Genomic DNA, 26,395 nt, shown 5'->3' with positions numbered 1-26,395 from the left:
CCCATTGTAATGATGGGATTGGTTGTGAGGCTGTCGAATATACTACAAGAGTTAGTGATTGAAGCAGAGAACAAGGGCTGGAATTTGGTGAAAAACTGCCACCACTGGATTACCACCGAAAAAAAACGCTATGGTTATTTAATTAATATCGACGGAAAATTAATCAGCAAATGTAAAAAAAAATCCACCTGGTGGGAAAAATAGGTGTTCCACGTGGATTCTCGGTGGAAAACACGATCCTGGTCAAATTCAGTCATATTTTAGTCAAATTTAGACCGAGGCTGCGAGTTGGGCCTAGTAGGGGGAAAGCACAAAAAATATTTAATTAATTAATTAAATAAATAAATAAATTAAAAATTAAAAAACATTCACAGGACCCTTTTCCACTGAATCGCTGCAAAATAATTTTTTTAAAAACTTTAACTTACCTTATTTTGCAGGTTTCATGCCTACCGCCGATTGAAGGGCTGGTTCTCCTGGGCGGTTACTTTCTCCTCATCTACGGTTCACCGCTACCACCAAACTTGGGCGAAAAGCGGTTTTATTGGTGTTGCACGCCGGCGGTACGCTCCTCAGCGGTATTTCGAAACCACCGGCGGAACACTTTGATCAAACTCGCACCGGGTGGTATTCTACCCAAAAATACGAATACTTCCAAAAAATGCAGCAGAAATGCTGACTAAATTCTAGCCCCAAGTCTTGAAATAAACGATTATGGGAATAGATAGGGCACATGGGATTAGGAACACTGTTCTTGTGGAGGGGAAACACCAGCCTAGATTGGTTGGGCTGAATGAACTGTTTCCATATTGTAATTTCTATGTAATTATAGTCACTTTGCCAGTTTCCAGATGCTAGAGGCATAATGGTGTTCCTGAACTACAACAGGCTCGTTGTTGAAATGAAGAATGAACATGCATTTTTGTCGTACTTTTCATATTTTCAAGTTATCCCTAAGTGCTGCACATCCAATTATTTACTCTTGAAGTGTGGTCACTGTTGTTCTGTAGGAAAGTGTGACAGCCAATTTGCACACAGCAAGGTTCCACAAACAAGGAATTAGATTAATGACCAGATGATCCGTTTAGGCATTGGTTGAAGGATGGATGTTGCTCAGAACATTCTTCTTTCAAAAAGTGTCATCGAATCTTTTACATCCACCTGAAAAGTGAGACTGGGCCTCTGTTTAACATTTCAGCCAAAAGGCAGAATCTGTGACAGTGTATCGTCCCCTCGGTAATACACTGAAGCATCAGCTTTGATCATGTGCTCAGATCAAGCAGTTGAACCCACAACTTTCTCAATCTGTAATCCATTGAGCAAAACTCTCATCAAGACTCTAGCGGATTAATGAAACAGTCAATTTAAATCTTACATCTGCCTGCAGCCCTGCATTGTTAGTTCAAGCCTACTCTTTGGCCAGCACCATTACTTGCCGATCATAAAGCTTCTCACAGTACCATTATACAATACAGCTGTGTCAAGCCAGTACATCAGTCAGATCAATTCCATCAGGAGGCTTGAGCCTTCATCTGTACTAAGTTAACTAAGCTCAGCCATAAAAAGAAATTAGGATGCTTTAATTGTTCTTAGCACTCCAATAGGGCACAAACCAGACAAATAAATGCCGGCCTCATGGGCAATAAATATGGGCTTTGCCAGCGATGCCCACATCCCGAGAATGAACGAGAAGAAAGTTTGCTGTCCTTAATCACTGTCCACCAATCCTGGATAAAAAGTACATGTATGAGCATTAGGTGAGCACAAGATGAGGCTCAGTTATGATGCACGTTCTGGTCAAATAACCGACTGATATTCATTGTCCAATCTCACATATGTAGAATGGGCACTTGGCATTGGCACTGGAAGGCTCCTGACACCCTGTACGCCAACAAAAGAGAGCACTTGTAGGAGAGGGACGACAAATCTGGGGAAAGAAAATAGAATCAATTGCCCTCTGGGGCCCCCTGCACTGCACCCTTGAGGAAAAAGGTGTCCTTGAATTTGCTGGCCTTGGCCATTCACTTGGCACAAGCTCACTCCTGCCCCTGGCAGAGCTTTGCAGTAAACATGAGACAGTTGCAAACCTGAGAGGTCTGCAGAATCTACACGCTGCAGCTGCAATCCCTGGTGCGTGGATTCTTCGCATATCCCCCTGGTCATTGAGTGGCCCAACAATGAGGGAAATAAAGTGGGAGACCGGCTGGTCCCCCGACTGCCTCATTTAACTGGGCCTGTGTTTACTACTGGCGCAGGCCTGGTACCGCCCACCTGGGAAACCCCAGGGAATCCCGGCAGAGCGGTAGGGGCGGAGACTTGACACGACAGGTCATCATCTCTGTTTTCCTCTTGCGCGCCTGTAAATTAAACTTTCTTCAGGCTCAGCAAAGAGGAAAATATACCCAAATAAAGCCGGCAGGAGTCATGTTCAGAAGATTGTCTCATGTCAATTTTGGTCATGGGTCCGAGTACCAGGAGTGGCTCGTGTATAAATCTGCTGACCACATACTTGATGAGGTGAGTGATATTTGATGGGGTGTTTGTAGACAGCAACACAGTCGACCAGTCGGGGCAACGACTGGTGTGACTACTTTGGTTCTCCAGCAAGCACAGCAACAGCGTAACTCTAGGCAAGATCCTAGAGTTCCTTGTGTGCCTGTCGTCTCATCCTAACGTGGATTTAAACGGCAGATTTCAGCGTGTTAACGATTTTCTGTAGCTCTGCTATTTTCCCAACAGCTGTTTTTGTTCTATTGCAGCTTTGCAAAAATATATTAGCCTGCCCCGTGATATCTGCTGCTCCTGACATTTTACTGTTCAGTTTGCTTCTGGGGACAGAAATGTTATTTTACACTTGATGAAACACAGTGCTCGAAGAATTAAATCCCGCTGTGCCACCACATGGCAGTGTGTCATTATTGACAGAAGAATAGTCATTGTTTTCTTTCCATTCTTATTGCAGAAACTTGGGACGGGATACAGAGCAGTGCAGAGTCTGGCATTATGGTGAGCCGAGCCGTCGAAATTAAAATCGATGGCAAACTTCTGAAGCCTGCGGGTAGGTTGATCATTTCAGTAGTTGCTTTACATTTTTCACTGTACGCTATCCCATTATAAATCAGTTGAAGTTTTCACAAGGGCATGGGGGAAAGTACGCTACCAGTCTTTGGAGGTCAAAACCACATGTGCTTAACTTTGCTCCTCTTTTACCTTCATGTTGCCTCACACAGCAAGTTTGTCATTGGAGGCACTTCACAATGTAAACTGCGCAGTGGCAGGAAATGTTTGCAGCAGCACAAAACCCATTGGACTGGGGCTTTTCACTTGTCCCCTTGCGCTTGCTCAATAAGCTGTGCTCCCTGCAGCAATACATCATTGACAGATACAGATACTTTCTAATGGATAGTGTTCCAAGTGCCCGTCTGATTGTAGGGAAGGTGTAGGTCCAACTAGGTAAAGGAGCTAAAACTAATGTAACAGCCTTCTGTTACCATAGGATTACATAGGATATATGGCACAGAAACAGGCCATTCGGCCCAACCAGTCCTGCTGCATTCGAGCCTTCTCATTGAAATCTATTCCTTTCTCCCTCCTATGCTTGTCTAGCCTCCCCTTAAATGCATCTTTACTATTTGCTTCAACCACTCCCTGTGGTATCGAGTTCCACATTCGCACCACTCTTTAGGTAAAGAATCTTGGTTAGACTACTACTGCGTACAGTTCTGGTCGCCATATTATAAAAAGGATATAGAGGCACTGGAGAGGGTGCAGAGAAGATTTACAAGGATTACAGGGATGAATTTCCTATTGGATTTCTTGGTGACCAGCTTATAGTGTTTGCCTCTAGTTATGCTCTTCCCGACGTGGAAACATTCTCTCTGTATCCACTCTATCAAAACCATTCATAATTTTAAAGATCTCTATTAGGTCACCCTTTCCTCATATGTATACCCTCGCATTTCTGGTATCATTCTTGGAAATCTTTTCTGCACGCTCTCCAGTGCCTCTATATCCTTTTTATAATATGGCGACCAGAACTGTACGTAGTAGTAGTCTAACCAAGATTCAATACTGGTTTAGCATAACTTCCCTACTTTTCAATTCTATACCTTTAGAAATAAACCCTTTGTAGAAAGATTCGTAGAAAGATCAACCATTGTCTTAAACCATTGAAAGGAATTCTGAAGTGTTGCATCCCTCCTGTGTCAACACCTTCCCCTTTGCAGTGTAAATTCATCACGCTGGCAGCAGCAAATTGCTTTTTTGCATCAAGATACATTGCTCACTTCCCTCCTCTTGTGTGGTCTAGTGGCCTGCAACTACTCTGGGTGTGAAAGGTTCGATTGGGGAAATTTACAGCATGTCGATTATTTTGTTTTTAAATGATTGATCTGAAGGATTGGCTGCACGAGAACAATCATGATGTCATGATGCACTGAACCCCTGGACTATGTTTTCTTGCACAAATGCACTGAACTCTGCCACAACAGGAACAGATTTCCAGGTGCTATGAGTTTACTGGGTAGCATAAAGAAACAGGCACAGGAAGCTGCCATTGTGTGACAATTTTAGGAGCACTTAGCACTCCTGTGCCTCAAGAGATACAGTATGAAAGTGAAGGATAGACAGAAAGGAAAAGGAGGTGGGGTAGCGTTGCTGGTTAAAGAGGAGATTAACGTAAGGAAGGACATTAGCTTGGATGATGTGGAATCTGTATGGGTAGAGCTGCGGAACACCAAAGGGCAGAAAACGCTAGTGGGAGTTGTGTATAGACCACCAAACAATAGTAGTGAGATTGGGGATGGCATCAAACAGGAAATTAGGGATGCGTGCAATAAAAGTACAGCAGTTATCATGGGTGACTTTAATCTACATATAGATTGGGCTAACCAAACTGGTAGCAATACGGTGGTGGAGGATTTCCTGGAGTGTATAAGGGATGATTTTCTAGACCAATATGTTGAGGAACCAACTAGAGAACTGGTCATCCTAGACTGGGTGTTGTGTAATGAGAGAGGATTCATTAGCAATCTTGTTGTGCGAGGCCCCTTGGGGAAGAGTAGAATTCTTTGTTAAGATGGAGAGTCACACAGTTAATTCAGAGACTAGGGTCCTGAAAAAGAAAGGTAACTTCAATGGTATGAGACGTGAATTGGCTAGGATAGACTGGCGGATGATACTTAAAGGGTTGACGGTGGATAGGCAATGGCAGACATTTAAAGATCACATGGATGAACTTCAACAATTGTACATCCTTGTCTGGCGTAAAAATAAAACGGGGAAGGTGGCTCAACCGTGGCTAACAAGAGAAATTAGGGATAGTGTTAAATCCAAAGAAGAGGCATATAAGTTGGCCAGAAAAAGCAGCAAACCTAAGGACTGGGAAAAATTTAGAATTCAGCACAGGAGGACAAAGGGTTTAATTAGGAGGAGGAAAATGGAGTATGAGAGTAAGCTTTCAGGGAACATAAAAACTCACTGCAAAAGCTTCTATAGATATGTGAAGAAAAAAAGATTAGTGAAGACAAATGTAGGTCCCTTGCAGTCAGAATCAGGTGAATTTATAATGGGGAACAAAGAAATGGCAGACCAATTCAACAAATACTTTGGTTCTGTCTTCACTAAGGAAGACACAAATAACCTTCCGGAAATACTAGGGGACCGAGGGTCTAGTGAGAAGGAGGAACTGAAGGAAATCCTTATTAGTCAGGAAATTGTGTTAGGGAAATTGATGGGATTGAAGGCCAATAAATCCCCAGGGCCTGATAGTCTGCATCCCAGAGTACTTAAGGAAGTGACCCTAGAAATAGTGGATGTATTGGTGGCCATTTTCCAACATTCTATAGACTCTGGATCAGTTCCTATTGATTGGAGAGTAGATAATGTAACCCCACTTTTTAAAAAAAGGAGGGAGAGAGAAAATAGTGAATTATAGACCAGTTAGCCTGACATCAGTAGTGGGAAAAATGTTGGAATCAATTATTAAAGATGTAATAGCAGCGCATTTGGAAAGCAGTGACAGAATCGGTCCAAATCAGCATGGATTTATGAAAGGAAGACCATGCTTGATAAATCTTCTAGAATTTTTTGAGAATGTAACTAGTAGAGTGGACAAGGGAGAACCAGTGGATGTGGTGTATTTGGACTTTCAAAAGGCTTTTGACAAGGTCCCATACAAGAGATCAGTGTGCAAAATTAAAGCACATGGTATTGGGGGTAATGTATTGATGTGGATAGAGAACTGGTTGGCAGACAGGAAACAAAGAGTAGGAATAAACGGATCCTTTTCAGAATGGCAGGCAGTGATTAGTGGAGTGCCACAGGGCTCAGTGCTGGGACCCCCAGCTCTTTACAATATATATTAATGATTTAGATGAAGGAATTGAATGTAATATCTTCAAGTTTGCAGATGACACTAAGCTAGGTGGCAGTGTGTGCTGTGAGGAGGATGCTAAGAGGCTGCAGGGTGACTTGGACAGGTTAGGTGAGTGGGCAAATGCATGGCAGGCAGTATAATGTAGATAAATGTGAGTTTACCCCCTTTGGTGGCAAAAACAGGAAGGCAGAATATTATCTGATTGATGACAGATTAGGAAAAGGGGAGTTGCAACGAGACCTGGGTGTCATGGTACATCAGTCATTGAAAGTTGGCATGCAGGTACAGCTGGCGGTGAAGAAGGCAAATGGCATGTTGGCCCTCATAGCGAGAGGATTTGAGTATGGGAGCAGGGAGGTCTTACTGCAGTTGTACAGGGCCTTGGTGAGGTCACACCTTGAATATTGTATACCGTTTTGGTCTCCTAATCTGAGGAAGGACATTCTTGCTATTGAGGGAGTGCAGTGAAGGTTCACCAGACCGATTCCCGGGATGGCAGGACTGACATATGAAGAATGACTGGATCGACTAGGCTTAAATTCACTGGAAGTTCGGAGAATGAGAGGGGATCTCATAGAAACATATAAAATTCTGACGGGATTGGACAGGTTAGATGCAGGAAGAATGTTCCCGATGTTGGGGAAGTCCAGAACCAGGGGTCACAGTCTAAGGATAAAGGGTAAGCCATTTAGGATCGAGATGAGGAGAAATTTCTTCACTCAGAGAATTGTGAATCTGTGGAATTCTCTACCACAGAAAGTTGTTGAGACCAGCTCATTAGAAATATTCAAAAGGGAGTTAGATGTGGCCCTTACAGCTAAAGGGATCAAGAGGTATGGAGAGAAAGCAGGAATGGGGTACTGAAGTTGCATGATCAGCCATGATCATATTGAATGGTGGTATAGGCTCGAACGGCCAAATGGCCTACTCCTGCACCTATCTTCTATGTTTCTATGAAATTCATAATCCAGTCGATTGGAATTCTGTTCATTAATGAGTGGAAAGTGGTTATGGAAATACCTGGTAGTGGAGGAAATGGGAGGTCATTTGATTCATTGGAATTCTGTACAAAGGAGGAAATGAGAGATGTTCTAGGACACTGGAAATCTGTACAGTGGGATTGAAAGGGAAATAGATGTGTGCACTAGAATTCCGGACCCCAGCCGTTCATTTATTTTTCTCCTTATGTGACTCGGTGTGAAATGTGCTGCCTTATAATACTCCTGTGAATGCTTTGGGATGTTTTACTATGTTAAAAGCACTATATAAATACAAGTTGTTGTTGTCCTGAAGCATTATGTTTTAATTTTATGTTAGGATTCGGGTCAGAGATGTGCTTATCTGGAGTTTCCTGTACTATTCATTACCAGTTAATCATTAAAACTATTACAAGCATTTAATTAAAATGCGAGCCAATCTTTCCTTTTTCGTGCCAGAATAATTGGTGGACTATAAATTATGTCTGCAGCTACTGTCACAAACTTTTAATTCATCCCCTTGTGTCTGCTCAATAAGCCCAGCTCCTGACAGCAGTGCATCACTGACAGATACAGATACATTCAGATGGATGGACAGCACCTAAATGAAGGTTTCAGCAGAGTGTTCATCTGACTGTAGGCAGGCTGCGGACACAACTTGTGGGATCTTGCTGTGTTGAAAAGTGGCTGTCATGTTTGCTGTCAAAACAAGACTCACTCCACTGAAATCAAATCTATGACACATTTTGAGTTGCTGCATCAACGCAAGCCTTTTTCCTTCATGGTGATCATCACAACCAAAGCTGAACGCGGTCTTTGATAACCATTCTTATGTGAAACATCCAGCAGGGTGCTGCTGGATAATGATGAGGAACGAGAACCCTGGCTGCCTTTCCCTGCCGTGCTTTTAAAAAATTTGTTCGTGATGTGGTGTCGCTGGCAAGGCCGGCATTTATTGCCCATCCCTTCAGAAGGTTGGTTGTGAGCCGCCCTCTTGAACTGCAGACGGCAGTTAATAATTAACCTCATTGCTGTGGGTCTGGAGTCACATATAGGCCAGACCAGGTAAGGACGTCAGATTTCCTTCCCTAAAGGACATTAGTGAACTAGATGGGTTTTTCCCGACAATCCGGTAGTTTCATGGTCACCATTACTGATACAGGTTGAGTGTCCTGAATCCGGCAACCTCGGGACCGAGGCCGAGCCGGTTTTCGTGTTTTTCCGGACTTCAGAACGCGTTTCTGATGTCACGAATGCGGAAACACCTGACTCCAGGTTCGAGTATTTCTGGATTTCGGAATGTCAGAAAGGGGGTTGGGGGTTGGCGGGGGGGGGGGGGGGGCGATGGGGTTGCTCTCCGAGGAGCTGTTCGGGTCGCTGGCCCTGTCCAGGAGGTCGTCAGGCAGGGCCTCGCCGCCATGGAAGTGTTCGGGCGGGGCCCCGCCAAGGTGGAGCTATTCTGGTGAGCTCCGCCGCCAAGGAGGTGTTCGGGCCGGCGGGCCCTATAGCAGAGGAGGTGTTGGGGTGGGCCGGTGAGGAGGCCCCGAGGTAAGGGCAGCGGCGGCGAATGGGACGGGGCGAGTGGTGGCGGGCTAAGGTCAGCGGCGGCAAGGTGAGGCCCGAGGTCGGGCAGCGGTGGGGCTCTGAGGTCGGCAGGGTCGGCGGATCTGGATTCCGGAATATTTTACGGATTCCGGATGACCCTGCCACCAATTGGTCTGGATTCCGGAACATTCCGAATTCCGGAACTCTGGATTTTGGACGCTCAACCCTGTACTAGCTTTTTTAATTTCCAGATTTATTTAATTAACTGAATTTAAATTCCCCAGCTGCCGTGGTGGGGTTTGAATTCACAGAGCCCCACTATCACAGCAACTGAAATTAGGGCAGTAGAGACTTGGGATCGAAGCCAAGACCACCCTGAGCACTCGGAACACACCACAACCCTTGGAGGTGGGGCCGTATAAGTTTGTTTTAAGATTTACGGTGGAACAGACAAAATTAATTTTCCCCATTTTGCTAGTCATGGCACATCTATCTGTTCAATCATATTTTGCTGCCTGCTTTCCATTTCCACTGATTCTCATAATCAGTGAATGCCCTAGCTAATATTTATCCCTCTGCAAACATCACTAAAACAGATTATCTCGTCATTCATCTCATTGTTATTTGTGGGATCTTGCTGCACATAAATTGTCTGCCACGTTTTCATTGGTGGTCTATAGATTCACATTCGAACAATTTATCCCACCCTGTTATAGTCAAATACTCGATCAAGCCTTAACAAATTATCCATTTATTGTGTCAGCAACCTTGGCTTGTGACTTTTTATTTCTCCCCTTCTAACCTCATTATGACCCACACTATGGCCCCAAGTTTCAGTCCGCGCCGAAAACGGCGCACCTCCGAGCTGGACGCCTGTTCTTTGCGTCTAAAAGTGCGCTAAAAAAAAACTCCAATATTCTCCGGCTCCTCGGAGCTCGATCTCAGCTTGGCGCGGCACGCTCTTCTCAGCGGGGAGCGGAGCCAAACACTCACGCCGATTCTATAAGTAGTGGGGGGCGGGTCCAATTTAAATGAGCCTTCGTGGTGCGGCAACCCTGCGCGTGCACGTTGGAACGTGCGCGCACGCGCAGTGTCAAACAAACATTGGCACTCGGCCATTTTTAAAAGGACTCGGCTGCTGTTGAGCCACTGACGCCGCCCCTACAGCGTGGCCGAATGGCCTAAAGCACCATAAAGAGCTGCGTGTGTCAGGTGTTGATTCTTCGGCTGCCGGCCAGCCACTGACGCTGCTGATATCCTATGGCCGAATGGCCTCACGTCCGTCCGCTGCTGATTCTTTGGCTGCCGGCCAGCCACTGACGCCGCCCCTAAAGCATGGCCGAATGGCCTCAAGAACCTTAATGAGCTGCGTGTGTCCTGTGTTGCTTCTTCGGCTGCCGGTCAGCCACTGACGCCGCTGCTATCTCATGGCCGAATGGCCTCAAGTCCATCCGGTGTTGCTTCTTCGCGGCCAGTCACGAAGAGAATGAAGGCCTGCCTCAAGCACCGCAGCTCAGCTCGAAGGCTGCTTGCTGCCGCTGCTGTCGAGACACTGATGTCACACCCCTGCCTGTCTCCAACATGAAAGGCCTGCCTGAAGCACATCAGCTCGAAGGCGGCCGCTATTTCACACAGGTAGGAACATGGTTTATTTAATCTTTTCTTTGTTTGTAAATTTTTATTCAGGTTGGATTTATTTGTATAATATTTGTATAAGTATAACTAAGGATTGATTGTAGAATTTAATGACTTCCCTTCACCCCCCCCCCATCCCCCTCCCACCTCGTTCCCTATGCCTAATTTGTAACCTACGCTTGATTTTCTAAAGTGTAGACAAGGTTTTTTCGAGGGTACAAAAATCTTCACTTACTCCATTCTAAGTTAGTTTGGAGTAAGTTTTCACTGCCGAAACTTTGAAAACAGGCGTAAGTGGCCGGACACGCCCCCTTTTGAAAAAAACATTCTGTTCCAAAGTGAAACTGTTCTAACTGACTAGAACTGGAGCAAACTAAATGACGACAATTCCGAGGGAAGCTGAGGCCATTCGGCCAGGGACAGGGAGAGGCAGTTTGAAACTTAAATTTGTAATTGCAGAATGGGTGCTGCATTGTCAACACCACGGATTGTGCAATGGTTCGCCAGCAATTCACTGCATAGGAGAGAATTGATTAGAGCTCACTGCACCAGGAACGTCATAGCCCGTAGGCTGATGGGCAGGAGACCTTACCCACGTTGGCAATATCGAGCCAGGCGCTCGTACCTGGACATGAGCGTGGCTGATTGTGTCAAAAGGCTGTGTTTCCGCAGGGAAGTTGTCGTTGAGATCTGTGATATGCCGAGAGCAGATTTTCAGCCCAGAAGCAGAACGCCCAACTGCCTTGTCTGTTGAAGTGAAGGTAACAGCTGCACTTGCCTTCGATGCCTCGGGATCGTTTCAGGCTACAAACGGAGATGTGTGCGCCATCTCTCAACGTACACTACATGCCTACGTTTACCAGGGTCACGGCTGCACTGTATGCGCGGAGGAATGACTTCATCAATTTCCCAATGACCGCACAAGCGATCCATGAGAGGGCTGTGGGCTTCTTCAGGATTGCTGGCTTCCCAAAGGTACAGGGCTGCATTGATTGTACCCGCATAGCCTTGCGAGCACCTGTGGAGGATTCCGAGCAGTACAGGAATAGAAAAGGTTTCCACTTCATCAATGTGCAGCTTGTGTGTGACGACAAGCAGCGTATCATGTCAGTCGATGCGAGAAACCCTGGCAGCACCCACGATGCGTTCATCCTACGCGACAGCGTATATCTGACATGTTTTAGCAGCAGTCCGAAGGGCAGAGCTGGCTACTGGGAGACAAAGGGTACGGCCTGACCACCTGGCTCATGACATCCCTACGCGTGACACGGACAGAAGCTGACCGTCAATACAACATGGCGCACATTGCGACGCGCAGCATCATTGAGAGGACCATTGGCATATTGAAACAGCATTTCTGATGCCTGGACCATTCCGGAGGCCACTTGCAATACTCTCCACAGATTGTCGGTCACTTCACTGTTGTGTGCTGCATGCTCCATAACTTAGCCATCATGAGGCAGCAGGAGCTGGTAGTGGAACCAGAAGACCCACGTGAGGGTCCAGTGCCTGATGATAGTATTTTGGAAGAGCAGGATGAGAATGATGACAATGATCAGGAAAGCATGCAAGTGACTGATGCCGGAGCACGAGTCGGAGGAGGGCCGTCCATCGTGCTCCTTTAATGATTGCTTGAGCCCTGCGCCAGCAGCTCATCCGTGAAAGCTTCAATTACTGATGCCTGAGGGCTCTGCAACCACTGTTGCGCATGGACATGTTTATTCTTTGGAGTCGTTCCTACGTTGTGTTGTGTTAATGGAACATGATTCAGTTTTAATGAAAAAATATTTTCTTGAAAAGTTAACGTCACTGTAATAAAATATTTGTTGTATCAAACTTCACTTTTTAATATGACGAAGATCACTTAAAAACTTTAAGATCACTTATAAACTTGTAAAGTTACAGAACAATTTCAATGTGAAAAATCTTACACTCTTAGGATCATTTAAACTTCAAGATCAGTTTTAGGTACAAAATTAAATAAGTTACAAAAAGTGAGAGCATTTACACTATAAGATCACTTAAAAACCCTAAGATCACTTATAAGTTGTAAAGTTACAAAACTTACAAAACAATTTCAATTTGAAAAACGCTACTACAGCTACATCAAGAACAAGAAAAAAAGCAGCAAAGAAAGGCTGCAACCATCTCTCATCCACATCTCAGTGAATGTTCACTTCTTCATGAGGGTGTCATTTGATTGGCCGGGCTGTGTGCCCTTATTGCAGCAGCTACCTCCATGACGGCCTGTGCCGACACTTGCACTCCCTCGGACATTCCCTCCCTAAGTTCCCGTGTCATTACTGCTATTTCTCCCGTCAGGACCGTCACCTCTTCACCCACTGCGCTGACGCTACCGATGAGTGATCGGGTAAGCTCACTGGTCTCCATACCCAATGCCACAACCTGAGCCGTATCTGTTGCACGCAGCATCTCAGGAGAGCGTGTCTCCAAGCTCCTTCTCCTCTGCCTGGGTCTGCCTCGCGGCACCACTACACTGGGAGGCGTGGGCAGGGACGCTGGGACGCTCGGTGTTCCAAACGGCACCACTACACAAGGAGGCACGGGCTGGGACGGTGGGGTGCTCGGTGTTCCAGACGACAGTACTAGAGTGCGAGCCGTGGGCTGGGATGGTGGGTGAATGGGTGTAAACTGCTCCATTATATCACCAGCACCACTGGGACCTGCAACGTCGGAATCAAAACCATGAAAGGTGGAACCAGAATCTATGCGAGTGGGAGGCGCAGGCTCGGACGGTGGTGCACTGGCTGTAAACTGCTGCATTACACCAGCAGCACCATTGGGACCCGCAACATCGGAATCAAAACCATGGCAGGTGGAACCAGAACCTATACAAAGAGTTGAAACTCTGATGCCCCTTAATGGGGGCTCATAAACATTAATTTGGAAGCTCTCCCCTGTAGACATTTCAGTCATCGCAGCCATCATTCAGTCTGGATCGTCCACATCTGGTTGTACTGGTTCTTGTTCTGTATCTTCAGGATCCTCAGGGTTGGCATCATCATCATCAACATCATCATGTTCTGCAAAATACATCAGAATAGTCAAATGTTTAACAGCAAGGGAGGGGTCAGGAAGGGTGGCATGAGTACTCTCACACATAGCAGGCCAGGCAGCAGGTTTATTTGAAGGGCCACGATGCATTTTCAGGACTTACCCTCTTCCTCGCGTGCGGGCCCAGCTTGTGCTGTACTGATTGCTTTTCTCCATGTACAACTCATCATAGCAGCTACCCTTTGTTCCAAGGGTGTCAGTGGAAGCAGATTGGGCACGCCTCCTCCTGTCCGAGTTGCTTCCCTTTTGTTGTGGGCCAATTTCTTCTGCAAAAAGTAAAATATAACTTTTTACAGATTGCGCCTTTCTGCAGGGTGGGACATACAGATAGTCACGTTACAATTACGATTACATAAAAAAATGAAAATATTACTTACACTAACTACTTAACCAAGGTCGTGCCATTTCTTTTTACACTGGCTTCCAGATCTCATGGTATGCACCACTGCGCAGTGATCTTCTGCAACTTGGTTCCAATGTTTCTTCATTTCTTTAGGTGGCACTTTTATGCAACCTCTGTCGCTGGTATTTAGCTCCTGCCATCTCTGCTCAATGACGTTGACTAATATCTCTACTTCCTCATGCAAGAAATTCTTTGTTCTTGGTGGACGTTGTTCCATTGCTGTATTGAATTGACACTCTGATTTTTCAAAACATACAGTCCTTAATTTGCATGCACCTATGCAGCACCTGTTCTGGAAGTCTAGCAGTGAAAAGCAGCACTCACTGATTTCAGCAGGTGATTTATTCAACAGTGCTGCTAAAACACTCCTTCAGACACTAAAAAATCACCAAAATTCAATCCCAAGCCTTTCCAGAGGTCCACGAGACAAATCAGCACTTTTCTTCAAGTTCCTTTAAAAATGACCGAGTGCCAATGTTTATGGGCTACTGTGCGTGTGCACACGCTCCAACGTGCACACGCAGGGCTGCCGGCATGACGTTCCTCATTTGACTTAGCCCCGCCCCCCCACTTGCAGAATTGGCGCGCCTCTGTGGCTCCGCCCCCCGCTGCTGTCTGCGCGCTGCGCCGAGCTCCCAGGGACCAGCAAGGAGCCCGAGAATTACGAGGTAGATTTTTGTCGCGCTTTTAGGTGCGAAAAACGGGCATCCATGTCGGGGCTGCGCCGTTCTCGGCACGGCCCGAAACTTGACCCCATTGTGTGCGCATTTCTGCTGTACTGTCAGAATGGATTTACAATTTTTTTTTTATAACTTCTTAATGGATGTCACTTGAACCCAAGATAAATATAGACAAGAAAATTAAGCTTGAAAATTATGAAATGTTGTCAAGCTGATTTTATTCATTCATAGCAAGAGGTAAAACCCATCACTATCGTACAGTTTGTTTACAGAAGGGGTCTGAAAACATTCACAATCCAAACTCCTTTTGCTCCTGTGAGCAACTTGAACAGTTTGCATGCAGATTGGCATCTAGCACAGTGATGGCCTCTTCAAAACTACAAGGATGAGTTACTCCCAGCTTCCTGTGAGCTGCTAATTTTTGTGGTAACTTCAGAAAATCTACCCCAGATAAAGAGCACAGAACGCATCCTTGAGTTTGTGGTTTCACACCGATAATGCACTATTGAATACATTGCCAATCTCGGCCAGGTAGGCTCGCAAGAGGGAAGAACACTGGGAGGATTGTTTTCACCTCACTTTGAATAGACATAACAGAGTGATGTTGACAGATTGATGGTTCTGTGTCTTGTCTGAAGAATGATGCATGGTATAATGGGGAGTTAGGAAAAAACTAAATGAAATAGAGAGAGTTCAAAAAACAAAACACAAATTCACTGATGGGTGTATTTCTGCTTGGGTTGCAGTTGTTGGAATAAAGCTTGATGTAAATGCCTGGATGGAAAACTTCACAAAAGTAGTAAGTAAGAGCAAGGTAAGAGCATGAAACTATCGACTTGACTATTCCAACGCACACCTGGCTGGCCTCCCATGTTCTACCCTACGTAATCTTGAGGTCATCCAAAACTCTGCTAGCCATGTCTTAACTCGCACCAAGTCCCGCTCATCCATCACCCCTGTGCTCGCTGACCTACACTGGCTCCTGGTTAAGCAACGCCTCGATTTCAAAATTCTCATCCTTGTTTTCAAATCCCTACATAGTCCCGCCCCTCCCTATCTCTGTAATCTCCAACCCCACAACCCCCCGAGATGTCTGCGCTCCTCTAATTTTGCTCTTTTGTGCATCCCAGATTTTAATCTGCTCAATCTTTGGTGGCTATGCCTTTAGCTGCCTATGCCCTAAGCTCTGGAATTCTCTCCCTAAACCTCTCCGCATCTCTACCTCTTTCCTCCTTTAAGCCGCTCCTTAAAACCTACCTCTTTCAACAAGCAATTACTCACCTGCCCTAATTTCATTTTATGTGGCTCAGTGTTAATTTCTTTGTCGAATAATACTCCTGTGATGCGCCTTGGGACGTTTTACTACGTTAAAGGCGCTATGTAAATAGAGGTTGTTGTTGTTAACTCTCAGAGGTAGTTTGTCGATTGTGGGTGCAGATAGTTCATGGTTATCTTAATTTTAAAGTTTTTCAGAAGTACTAAACATAAATATTATTACAATTGAACATATTTTGGACAATCTGTTGACACCCATACTGACTCGATTTTTAGGACAATTCTAATTTATATACTCTGGACTTCACTTCCAATTACACCTTACCATTTCCCACGTCATATATTTAAGTCCTGAAATTCCTGCGGTTGGAGAGGGTTGAATGGTCAATTTCCACTTGGGTAAGTTGGAATATAGAAGCCGGTTACACTGGGATTCCACACCATTTATAACAGCACTTCAAATTCAAGCGGGTATTTAAAAGGCCTCAGCAGAACTCTCATCAGCTGAGAGCTGGTGTGAGTCTCTTTTAGGCCTTCCAAATGCCCCTAGCCTTCTATAGAATAAGGATGGATCACCCTTGCATTAGGAGCTTGGGTAGCGTCTCTGGTTTGGGGCTAGGGCGAGCGTGGGTTTTCTTCCACTGCACATGCACTGTCTGAATGAACCCATCCAAATTTCAGGGCCTTACTTTACTTGTAAATCAAGCTGAACCTTCTCCAACTCCCTCACGCAGCAGCACCTAACTCATCCTCCTCCCTCATTTCTCAAAAAAACGCTCCCTTTTTCAAATACACATTTGTCTTTCTCTCTCCCTGCCCCACCAAAAGCTTGCCATTCCCACCCCCCTACTGAAGTGCTGCTCTCTGTCCACCTTTATTGAAACCCTGCTCACTCTATCCCCACTGAAACCCTCTTTGCATCATCTCCCAAAGGTCCAAATAACAAATTAACAGCAGTTGGCAAATATGGCTTATGTGTCTTAATTTTAAATTGCGAATACTTTTCTAATGTACTAATCTGATGCTTTTGTTGTAGTGTTACGGAGAGATCTGCGATTGCACAAAGAACAGCAAGGTAAGACTGAGCTCACCTTTACAGCACCTGTGTTGTTCGACCAGAAGAAGACATATTTGCCTTTCCTTTGTCAACATGAGAGTTCTCCAGTGGAGGGTTTGAGAGTAGGTTGTTCCCTGGCTGCTCTGTGGAATAAACTTGCCCAAATTCTGCCTTTTTTGCTCTTGAGCTAAATTTTAATATGTGCAAGTTTCAATCCTTGTTTCAGAAAGTAAAATAAATTGATCCCAGCTAAAGAAATACTGTCAGTGGTAGTCAGGCATTTAACATTTGTAAAATAAGTAGTGCTGACAGTCTGTTAATGGTGGTCGTGCCCAACCTAGTGGTAAAGTATGGAGCAGAATCATTTTAATAAGGTCAGGAATAGCTTTGATTTGACAAGCATACACGGGCAATAAAAGTTCCAGGAGTTGTGCCAAAGGCAGCATGGAGATAATCCTGAATCCATTCCGGCCTGATTGGAAAACCAAGAATGGAGGCGATTTCACACCACGCGCCTGATTTACATATCAATAAATTTTGTGTGCTTCATTCAAGAGATGCACGGATCACGGACCTGACCCAGAGGTCAGTGTGCCTGATTCGGGGCGTTCATTTTCTGATTCATTTTAAGGACTGGAAAATTGTGAGCGCCATGAATTGAAATATTCCTGTCAGTACGTTGCAAAATGTTTTGCTACACACATTTTGAAAATGAAACTTGAAATTTGAGTTTTGCAGTTTCATGTCAGCATAAACTTGTAATAGAATTTGTTGATTAATTATAATTATAAAAGAGCAAAAAATATCTTTCCTCATTTGGATTAGACTTTTTACTGAGATGGATTGCGGATAAAATATTCACTTGACATTAATGCCAAATGAAACCATTTGGACAATCTCAGCCTAGTGAGTGTGAGTCCGCAGTGCAAATCTCATGCAAGCTACTGACTTTGACTATTGTGCAGTAACTGGGAGGGCCTTAAGTGAAAATTAGCCTGTAACTGTATCGGAGTCCAAAAAGTTGCATAGATGCATGTTTATGCAGTTCAGATTGTATTAATCACTTTTGCCGGTGTTTTCCCTACAGCACTTTGACTGTGTTATATTGGACGATGGTGGGTTCCTGCTCATGTCAAACCAGGATGATTATATTGGAAAGGTAAATTCCCATCTGCCCCTCGGCCTTGATCAATTTTAATCCTTCGGGTTATTCCATAGCTGCATTATGTTAAAGATGATGAACCTGTTTCCTTCGCACATTTACAGGAATGTTTTCTGAAGTCATAATATTGATTTTGTTCAGGACAAACATTGGCAATAATCTTAAAGTAAGGGAAGAATAGGCGACACAATGGGTTTGCACATGGTCCTTGCACCTTTGGGTTTGAATTCATCCCAGACTATTTCCTATAGCAGAAAACTGGCCCTTGCTCAAACCTAATTGGCACTAAATTAGCAATATTATGAGAGGCTACATGTATAGTTAGTGTGGAAAATGGATATGTCTCTCTGGTATAGTAGGGGCTGCTCTTCTGATTCTCATTGGATAGCTAGGAATCATTGCATCAATCCAATGCAAAACCTGAGCGAGTAGTGCTGGATGCAATCAGTGGAAAAGTGGTCAATTCCTCAACACCGATGGCTCCTGCCTGACACACAATTAACAAAAAGAAAAAAACTAACAATTGCAACATTTCTTTAGTCAACACAAGCTTCCTGATCGATTGATCAAGCGGTCAGTGTCTGGCCTGCCTGTCACTCAGGTGCGGAAATTTTGGCAGCTTACCAGATTGAGGGAAGGAAAACCTTTAAAAAATGCTCCATCTGTCAGCTGATCGTGGAGAAACTGATAACATGTGGAGATTCCGAGACTGCCATGCCCGGCCCTGCGGTCTGATTGCCCAGAAGTTAGATCTCCCAGATTTACATTTTTGTCAAGCCCTCCACCTGAAAAACGTGGGGGACGATTTTCATGTCAAGCGTATATTGAGCAGGTGGTGTGCGCAACAATCGGACCACCAGCCTGAGGGCCAATGACTGAGAGGGATCGATCGATTTTGGTGATCCGAGCCATGTTTAAATAAAGTCAGAGAACTGCCAGTGCAAAATAACTGTTTCTGACAGGTAGCTCGTCAATTGGGGGCGGTAAACCCGGCAGGTCTTCCACAGAGCCGAGCTGGCAAAGGCTTTAAGAAGGGAGCCAGGTGATAGTAAGAGGGCGGGGAGAGGTGGGGGGTGGGGGGAGGCGGTGGTAATGCTGCAGGTGGACCGCCGGGTGTAGGTCGATTTTTGTGGGGCCAGGAAAAATATTCATGCTCTTCCTGAACAACAGAAATTGTTAAAAAAAAACTAACCAGCACATTTTCCGAGCAGCTTCATGCTACCCCTTTAAGGTCCGCTGCTTTGGCTGCTCTGCATTCAGCTCCACTGGGTGGGGCATGCGCTGTGGAAGCTCAATATTTCATTGGGGTCTGAAATCCATTGTAGGATTTAAACCTACTCGCCTGGCAGGTGGGCAGTTATAATTGCCCAAGTTACTTACTCGCTCGTAAGCTGTCCGGGATATTAACCTGCTCTCCAGGGCAGGCAGCAAGGACACCCACACACAGTCAACGAGGTCCTTCCTTACATATGCACATCGAGTCTCGATGATGGCATTTGAACTGAGGCACCACAGGTTTCCCACCAGGTGAAGGCCAGTCAGGACTCGCCGGGAATGATGAAGAAGCCAGAGTGCTCTTCTGTGCTCAAGCTTAGAAGCTCTCTCTTCTCAGATGTGGGAATCCCATAAGACGCCCCCGGAACCCGATCCCGCTGTCCACATTGTGTCCGCCTGCCCAAAATTCATCCCGAATTACAATCGGGGCCCTGGTCTGATTGACCCTCTGAAGTGCTCGACTCAAGGCAGAATTAGCCGGTGGTGTTACTTTATAAAGTGCAGTCGCTGTTATCTTGTAGGCAATCACAGCATCCAGTTTGTGCTGTTATTTATTTCTTTCTTGGGTTTTCTTGGAAGCCATTTCAAACATCGTCTGCATGCCGGACACGAGACTCCCAAAGCAAGTGCTCTACTCGGAACTCCTACACGTCAAGCGAGCCCCAGGTGGGCTGAGGAAACGTTTCAAGGACACCCTCAAAGCCTCCTTGATAAAATGCAACATCCTCACCGACACCTGGGAATCCCTGGCCCAAGGCCGCCCAAAATGGAGGAAGAGCATCCGGGAGGGCGCTGAGCACCTCGAGTCTCGTCGCCGAGAGCATGCAGAAACCAAGCGCAGACAGCGGAAGGAGCGTGCGGCAAACCAGATTACCCACCCACCCTTTCCTTCAACCACTGTCTGTCCCACCTGTGACAGAGCCTGTAATTCCCCCATTGGATTGTACAGTCACCTGAGAACTCACTTTTAGAGTGGAAGCAAGTCTTCCTCGATTCCGAGGGACTGCCTATGATGATGATTTCAAAGTAATATTTTGTAGTGTTTATGATGCCTGTGTTGCTCTGTATTTATCAATTACATCGATCATTTGTGCAAAGTAATTGATGTCTGACTTGCACGCCTGGAATTTCCTCGAGGCTTCTCCCGATCGGTCGCCACAACTTTGGAAAGCCCACTGACACGGTTTATCCGGGATTTCCGATGATATTCTGACACATTTATGGCAGCTGATCAGGAGAACACCTGAGGCAATTCCTGGCGGTAGACTCTGGCATGAGCTGTGGGCCGAACAGTTACGTCAAATTCCCGTTGCCGTTTCAGATTGGCAAGTTCTTTGGTGAGATTGACCCAAGTTTGATGAGACGCCTTCTGAACACATCGCTGTACGCCTTCAACAAATCCTATGATTTTCAGTCTGTGTGTGATCCAGAAAGTGAGACAAAAGCAGCAGCTGGGCTTCGTTCGGTCTGTGTTGTAAGTGAATTAAAGTTATTGATATCAATCACAATGTCGCCTTACTTCAAAGACAATGCCTGCATATGGTCGGAGAATTACAAACTGGAACAGATTTAATTTCACATCACTGGAGGCACAGACCTACATGTTATGTTTAGCTTACAGAATTTTGCTTACAAGGAGATTGTTCCCAAATTTGCATTTAATTTAAGAACCTCAATATGTTTTACTGGCATTGTAATGAGAAGTAGTTGAAGACTGCAAGACTTTCTTACTATATGTCACTAAGCACAGCGTGCCCCATCAAAATGTAATTGTGGGCCTCCATATGGTGCAGTGTTGCCTTCTGTCTGGAGCATACCAAACCCCATCAGTCCCAGCTCCAGATTTGCATGTTCTAACACCAGTGCTGAATTCCAGAGATGAAATGCGAGTGACTGCCCTTGAAATCAAAGAGGTATTGTTCACATGCCCGACATGAGACTCCCAAAGCAAACGCTCTACTCGGAACTCCTGCATGGCAAGCGAGCTCCAGGTGGGCAGAGGAAATGTTTCAAGGACACCCTCAAAGCCTCCTTGATAAAATGCAACATCCCCATCGACACCTGGGAGTCCCTGGCCAAAGACCGTCCTAAATGGAGGAAGAGCATCTGGGAGGGCGCTGAGCACCTCGAGTCTCGTCGCTGAGAGCATGCAGAAAGCAAGCACAGGCAGCGGAAGGAGCATGTGGCAAACCAGACTCCCCACCCACCCTTTCCCTCAATGACTGTCTGTCCGACCTGTGACAGAGACTGTAATTCCCGTATTGGGCTGTACAGTCACCTGAGAACTCACTTTTAGAGTGGAAGCAAGTCTTCCTCGATTTCGAGGGACTGCCAATGATGATGATGATTGGACCGAATGCGGCACCAAGGAGTTCTTGTCAAACCGAAGTCAATGGTGGGTGGGGGGAGCGGGGCGGGGGGAGCTATGCAGTGGCAGGATTCACACCTGCGACAAAGGAAGGTGGTTGTTGGAGGCCAATCATCTTAGCCACAGGACATCACTGCACAAGTTCCTCAGGCGAGTGCCCTAGGCCCTATAACTATCTTCAGCTGCTTTATCAATGACCTTCCCTCCATCATAAGGTCAGAAGTGGGGCTGTTCTCTGATGATTGCACAGTGTTCAGCTCCATTTGCAGTTCCTCAGCTAGGACAAAGCAGTCTGCTTGATCAGCACTCCCAGTGTAGGCAGCCCTTCCCCTCAGCCCCAAACCCTCCCAACATGGAGGGGGGAACATGTTATTAAATGTGGGATTGTTGTGTCGTACATGAGTGATGCAGCAATGATATTGTGAGGCTGTAATGCTTTATAGTGACCTTTAGAAAAAATGACAGGAGTAGCTTCAGTCTCTGGGTGTGAACACACTTCAAGGTTTTTTTTTGTGTTGGGGGAACTTGAATTGATTTCAATTGCCTTGTTCATCCTTAAACATTACAGACTGAATGGGAATACACTGCAAGTATATAACAGTAGAGTCCTGCAAACAAAAAATAAACAAAATGACAGAGGGATCATTGTTGTTCTGCCAAGTATTATCCCCATTCACCTAGAATCATAGTTATCTGTTACTATATATTAATTCACTAGTTCTTTCTGGAGAGACCCAGCCAGCTCTTCACCACCTCCCCCATACCCCTTCCATTTTAAACATGTTGATCTACCTTGGAAAAGTGTTGGCAATTTGAATGATGTCTTCCTGAATTATCTTATATTAATATTAAACATTTAAAATCATGGTTAGTTGGAAACTGCTTACTGATTTCAATAATCTCCTCAATTAATAATGCTGTTTCTTAAATCATTTTTAGCCCAGCATAGTCGATATTTTGAATATAGGTTGGTGGGCATCAGCTGCGGCATGGTAAGTGAAATTAGTTTACTTTGACATTATCAGCCTTACTTCAATTAGCTAGTTACGTGACAAAAATACCCCCGTTTTGAAGGCAGCAGTGAGTTGAACAGCCATTAGGCGGGATTAAATATGTAACGGTTCAGGCTTTGGACATGCGGTTTGACCACAGATTAAATTCAGATAGACATTCTGGGATAACTTTGCCCGACTTTAATCTTGTTCGTCGAGCATTTAACTTTGTTAATGGTGCTCTAACTTTCTTACAGCACCTGTATGCTCCACCTGCACATGTTCGGGAGAGGAGTCCAGCCATTCACCCAATGTTAATTTTGAGAGTGCGTTACTGCCCCAACCTGCGCAGCAGTGATTCATCAAATGGGTTCAGTGCCTGTTTGAATTTGTCGCTCTGCTTCTATTCCTGTGTATTTTTTTATTATGTTGCTCGGTTCACCTGTTTAAAGTTGGTGTGGCCAATGGTTCGGCAAGGCCTGTTCTCAGTGCTGCTTCCTCATGACTCGATTTTGGATTTATGGACCAACGAGTGAGCAGCTCTCTTATGGGAGAGTTTTCCAAATTTAAACGGGTGCACCCAGCAGTATGTAAATATTACTGGAAATACAGAGTAACTGTCACGAGAGTGAGTGAGTCCCCCTTCCTTTGCTGACCATACACTGCATGCGAGAGCCGAACAGGTTTGAGGAGTGCAAATGGCAGGATACAGAGTGGAGGCTGAGGTTTCCTTCATTTGCATGTGGCTTACATATACCCGCCTGTGTGTGGGTGGGCTTGTTGTTTCCTGGAAAACAGTGGGGAGAAGGGGATGCAACAGAGCTGTAGCTTTCCACCTCAAGCTGTACCAGACCAACAAAGAAGTAAGAGGCAGAAAGCCTCGGCCAGAAAGCCAACCTGGGCAGAGCAGTGGAGTTGAAAATAATGGAGATGTCATTATTTTTCTATACTTCGCACGGATGAGCTAAGATATGTCAAATGACCTTCCTCATAAGTGCCGATCTTGTAGCTGTTATACCAGCTGGCACCTTCCTCTGGGAAGAGGCAGGCCATTGGGATCGGGACATGCGGATGGGCCACGTTTTTTTATGACTGCTCTAGCTGTGAGACAGTTTCGATATAAGCTTATATATTAGTGAAAAATGTCACAGTAACACAAATTAGTGAATAAATTGTTTCACTATAGAGTTTAAATTCAATTAAATATAATTGTTGAAAGAAAAATAAATGATTTAATATAGCTGCCATTAATCATTTTTTCAAATGTTGTTTGTTTTAAGTATTCTTACTTAGGAACTGCTTAAATATGTCATTATTTACTAAGTTCTGCATTCAGCTTTCAACAAGAAGGGTTAGATATTCACCTTCACCGCCTGGTCAGGAATCTGGGGCAACAGGTCACATGGCCTTTATAGCCCCGGCCTGATTTTTGTTCCACAGTGGAATGAGCATCTGGCAGGTTCTATAAAGGACATGTGACCCGCCGAGCCAGATTACTACCCGGGCAGTGAGGGGGGAAATCGACCCTGCAGTTTTTGTCGCTAGTGTTCGAACATTCACTCTTTATCTCTGAATTGATGTCTAGGTCCTTACTGCAGCAGGTGTTCCTCAGCCTTACCTTCCCACACTTCCTTGAAGCAGGTACATGAAGATTTGTTTGGTGGAAGCTGCTGTTTCTAACATGCCTTTATGCAGATTTTATTATAAATGAAAAAACATTAGAGGAGAAATGAATTATGGTGCATTCGCACTATGGCCACGATTTTCCACTTGGATGGAATCCCTGCACATTTTGGTCAGGTGAGAGTAGGGTTGCTAACTCTATTGGGGCGTATTCCTGGAGGTTTCATCACATGATCTACTGTCTCCAACCGCCCAGCCCCCAGTGTCCCGCTATTAGTCACTTGACACTTCCATCCTCATCGGAATCCATCTCCTTTCACCAATTGGTAAATTAACAGACTTTTTGTTACCTGATTGGATAATTCTTGACTCAGTCAAACGGCCTTTTGCCTACCATCTCCAATATTTTTATGACTTAGTTTTGTAACTAATTTTTATAAATAAGTGAAAATATTCAAAAAAATGGGGAAAAAAAGACAATTGTTTTTCTCCTGGTTTGCTTACAGCGCTCCTGGAGATCAATCTTCAATTTCCGGAGACTCTAGGTGAACCCAGGAGGGCTGGCAACCCTCGGCGAGAGCCTACCCATCCCTTGACCATGAACGATCTTCCAGGGTTACGGTTATTTGAAACTTTTTTGGTGGGCCTCTGTTGTGAATCCCACCTGAGGGGTGCAGGAAAATGGCAGTGGAAGGCCTCAGATCTGCTGCATTGTAATGTGGCTGGCAACATTGGTGCTGCCAATCAGATTATGTCAAAATTCTTTTGAACGAATAAGCCTCTTCAGTCGATCACCCGGCGATTGACTGTACAGGCTGGCATGGTCCTTTAATTTTTAAATCTCCCCGTTGCCGTGGCAACTCTGGCCACCAGCAATGCCTGGGTGTTTCTCGACATTGCCGAGGCGCAAGTGATGGGTAATTTGTTGAATGATGTATTCCCTTCATTTACTTGCTGTTACATTAAGCCCACCTATTTTTGGATGGAAAATTCCAGGCGTGACATGGGAGAGCAGGAAGCTGGTAGGGCAGCTCCATAAGAGAGTTCCAATCCCTGTCTATTGGAGTGATAGTGGAGAGCCGGATAACTCCAGCAGAAAATGCGGGCCCACAAGTTTAGCAGTTGTGATGGGCAGTTTTGACTTTGTACGGACATTAAAGTTGTGCAGTGTAGATCAGTGTGTCGATGCCTGAGCTGACTCTAAAGTGAGACATGGGGTAAGACAATTGCTTCCAGGGTGTCTGCCTTCCAAGCTAAATTTCTTGGCACTGACTCACAAAACATACAAAAAAAGGATCGGAAAAGATCAGCAGATCCATCAAGCCTGTCCCAACTTGGCATGGTACAACTTCCACCCTTCATCGGCCCCACCTTCCCCGTGCACCCACCACCCCGCCCCAGGTAGCCACGTAATCTCCTGGGTTAGGCAAAAAGAACCTTAGGCCAATTTAGAAATGCTCTGGAAATTCCTCTCCGACTCCCAAAGGTGATCAAGCAAATTTCAGGAGACTCTTTTGGTAACTGAGTAACAGAACCCTCAATAACCCACCTATCTTCTACAGGTGGATATATTTGCCACTCTCAGCAACTCCTCCATATCTCTTTTGAATCCGTGCAGTGAATCCACACTCACTACATGTGCCGGCAACTTATTCCAGAGGTCAATGACACGCTGCAGAAATAAAGTACTTCCCAGCATCTAACCTAGATCTATGTTTTTGTATCTTCTACTTATCTCCCCTGATCCTCCCTAACCTAGCGAGCTCCAGTAGCCTACCCACTTGGACCGGGTCTAACCCTTTCATTATTTTAAAGACCTTAATCCTATTTTCTCAATGTCTATGTTTTTTTCAAAGTGAAAAGCCCTGGCTCTCTCAGCCTTTCCTGGTAACTATGGGCCTTTAAACTAAGTATCAGTCTCGTGGCCCTCCTCCGAAACTTATCAAGGGTTA

At 45.3% G+C, this 26,395-nt stretch overlaps 1 protein-coding gene across 3 annotated transcripts in view; it reads left to right on the top strand.

The window, feature by feature from the left end:
- The window catches only part of LOC139278518 (voltage-dependent calcium channel subunit alpha-2/delta-1), a 794,302-nt gene that overhangs the window by 737,809 nt on the left and 30,098 nt on the right, over positions 1-26,395 (top strand). For all 3 annotated transcript variants that reach the window (XM_070897372.1, XM_070897370.1, XM_070897371.1), the window contains 7 exons: positions 2,963-3,058; positions 15,438-15,505; positions 17,003-17,041; positions 18,111-18,182; positions 20,782-20,934; positions 22,768-22,820; positions 24,406-24,461. In XM_070897372.1, the coding sequence (XP_070753473.1) occupies positions 2,963-3,058; positions 15,438-15,505; positions 17,003-17,041; positions 18,111-18,182; positions 20,782-20,934; positions 22,768-22,820; positions 24,406-24,461 (537 nt within the window). The remainder of the gene's footprint in view (positions 1-2,962; positions 3,059-15,437; positions 15,506-17,002; positions 17,042-18,110; positions 18,183-20,781; positions 20,935-22,767; positions 22,821-24,405; positions 24,462-26,395) is intronic.

The sequence above is a fragment of the Pristiophorus japonicus genome, chromosome 13 (assembly GCF_044704955.1).
Source record: "Pristiophorus japonicus isolate sPriJap1 chromosome 13, sPriJap1.hap1, whole genome shotgun sequence".
Classification (NCBI taxonomy): domain Eukaryota; kingdom Metazoa; phylum Chordata; class Chondrichthyes; family Pristiophoridae; genus Pristiophorus; species Pristiophorus japonicus.
The sequence above is the reverse complement of the archived record's forward strand: the minus strand, read 5'-3'. Positions and strand labels throughout refer to the sequence as shown.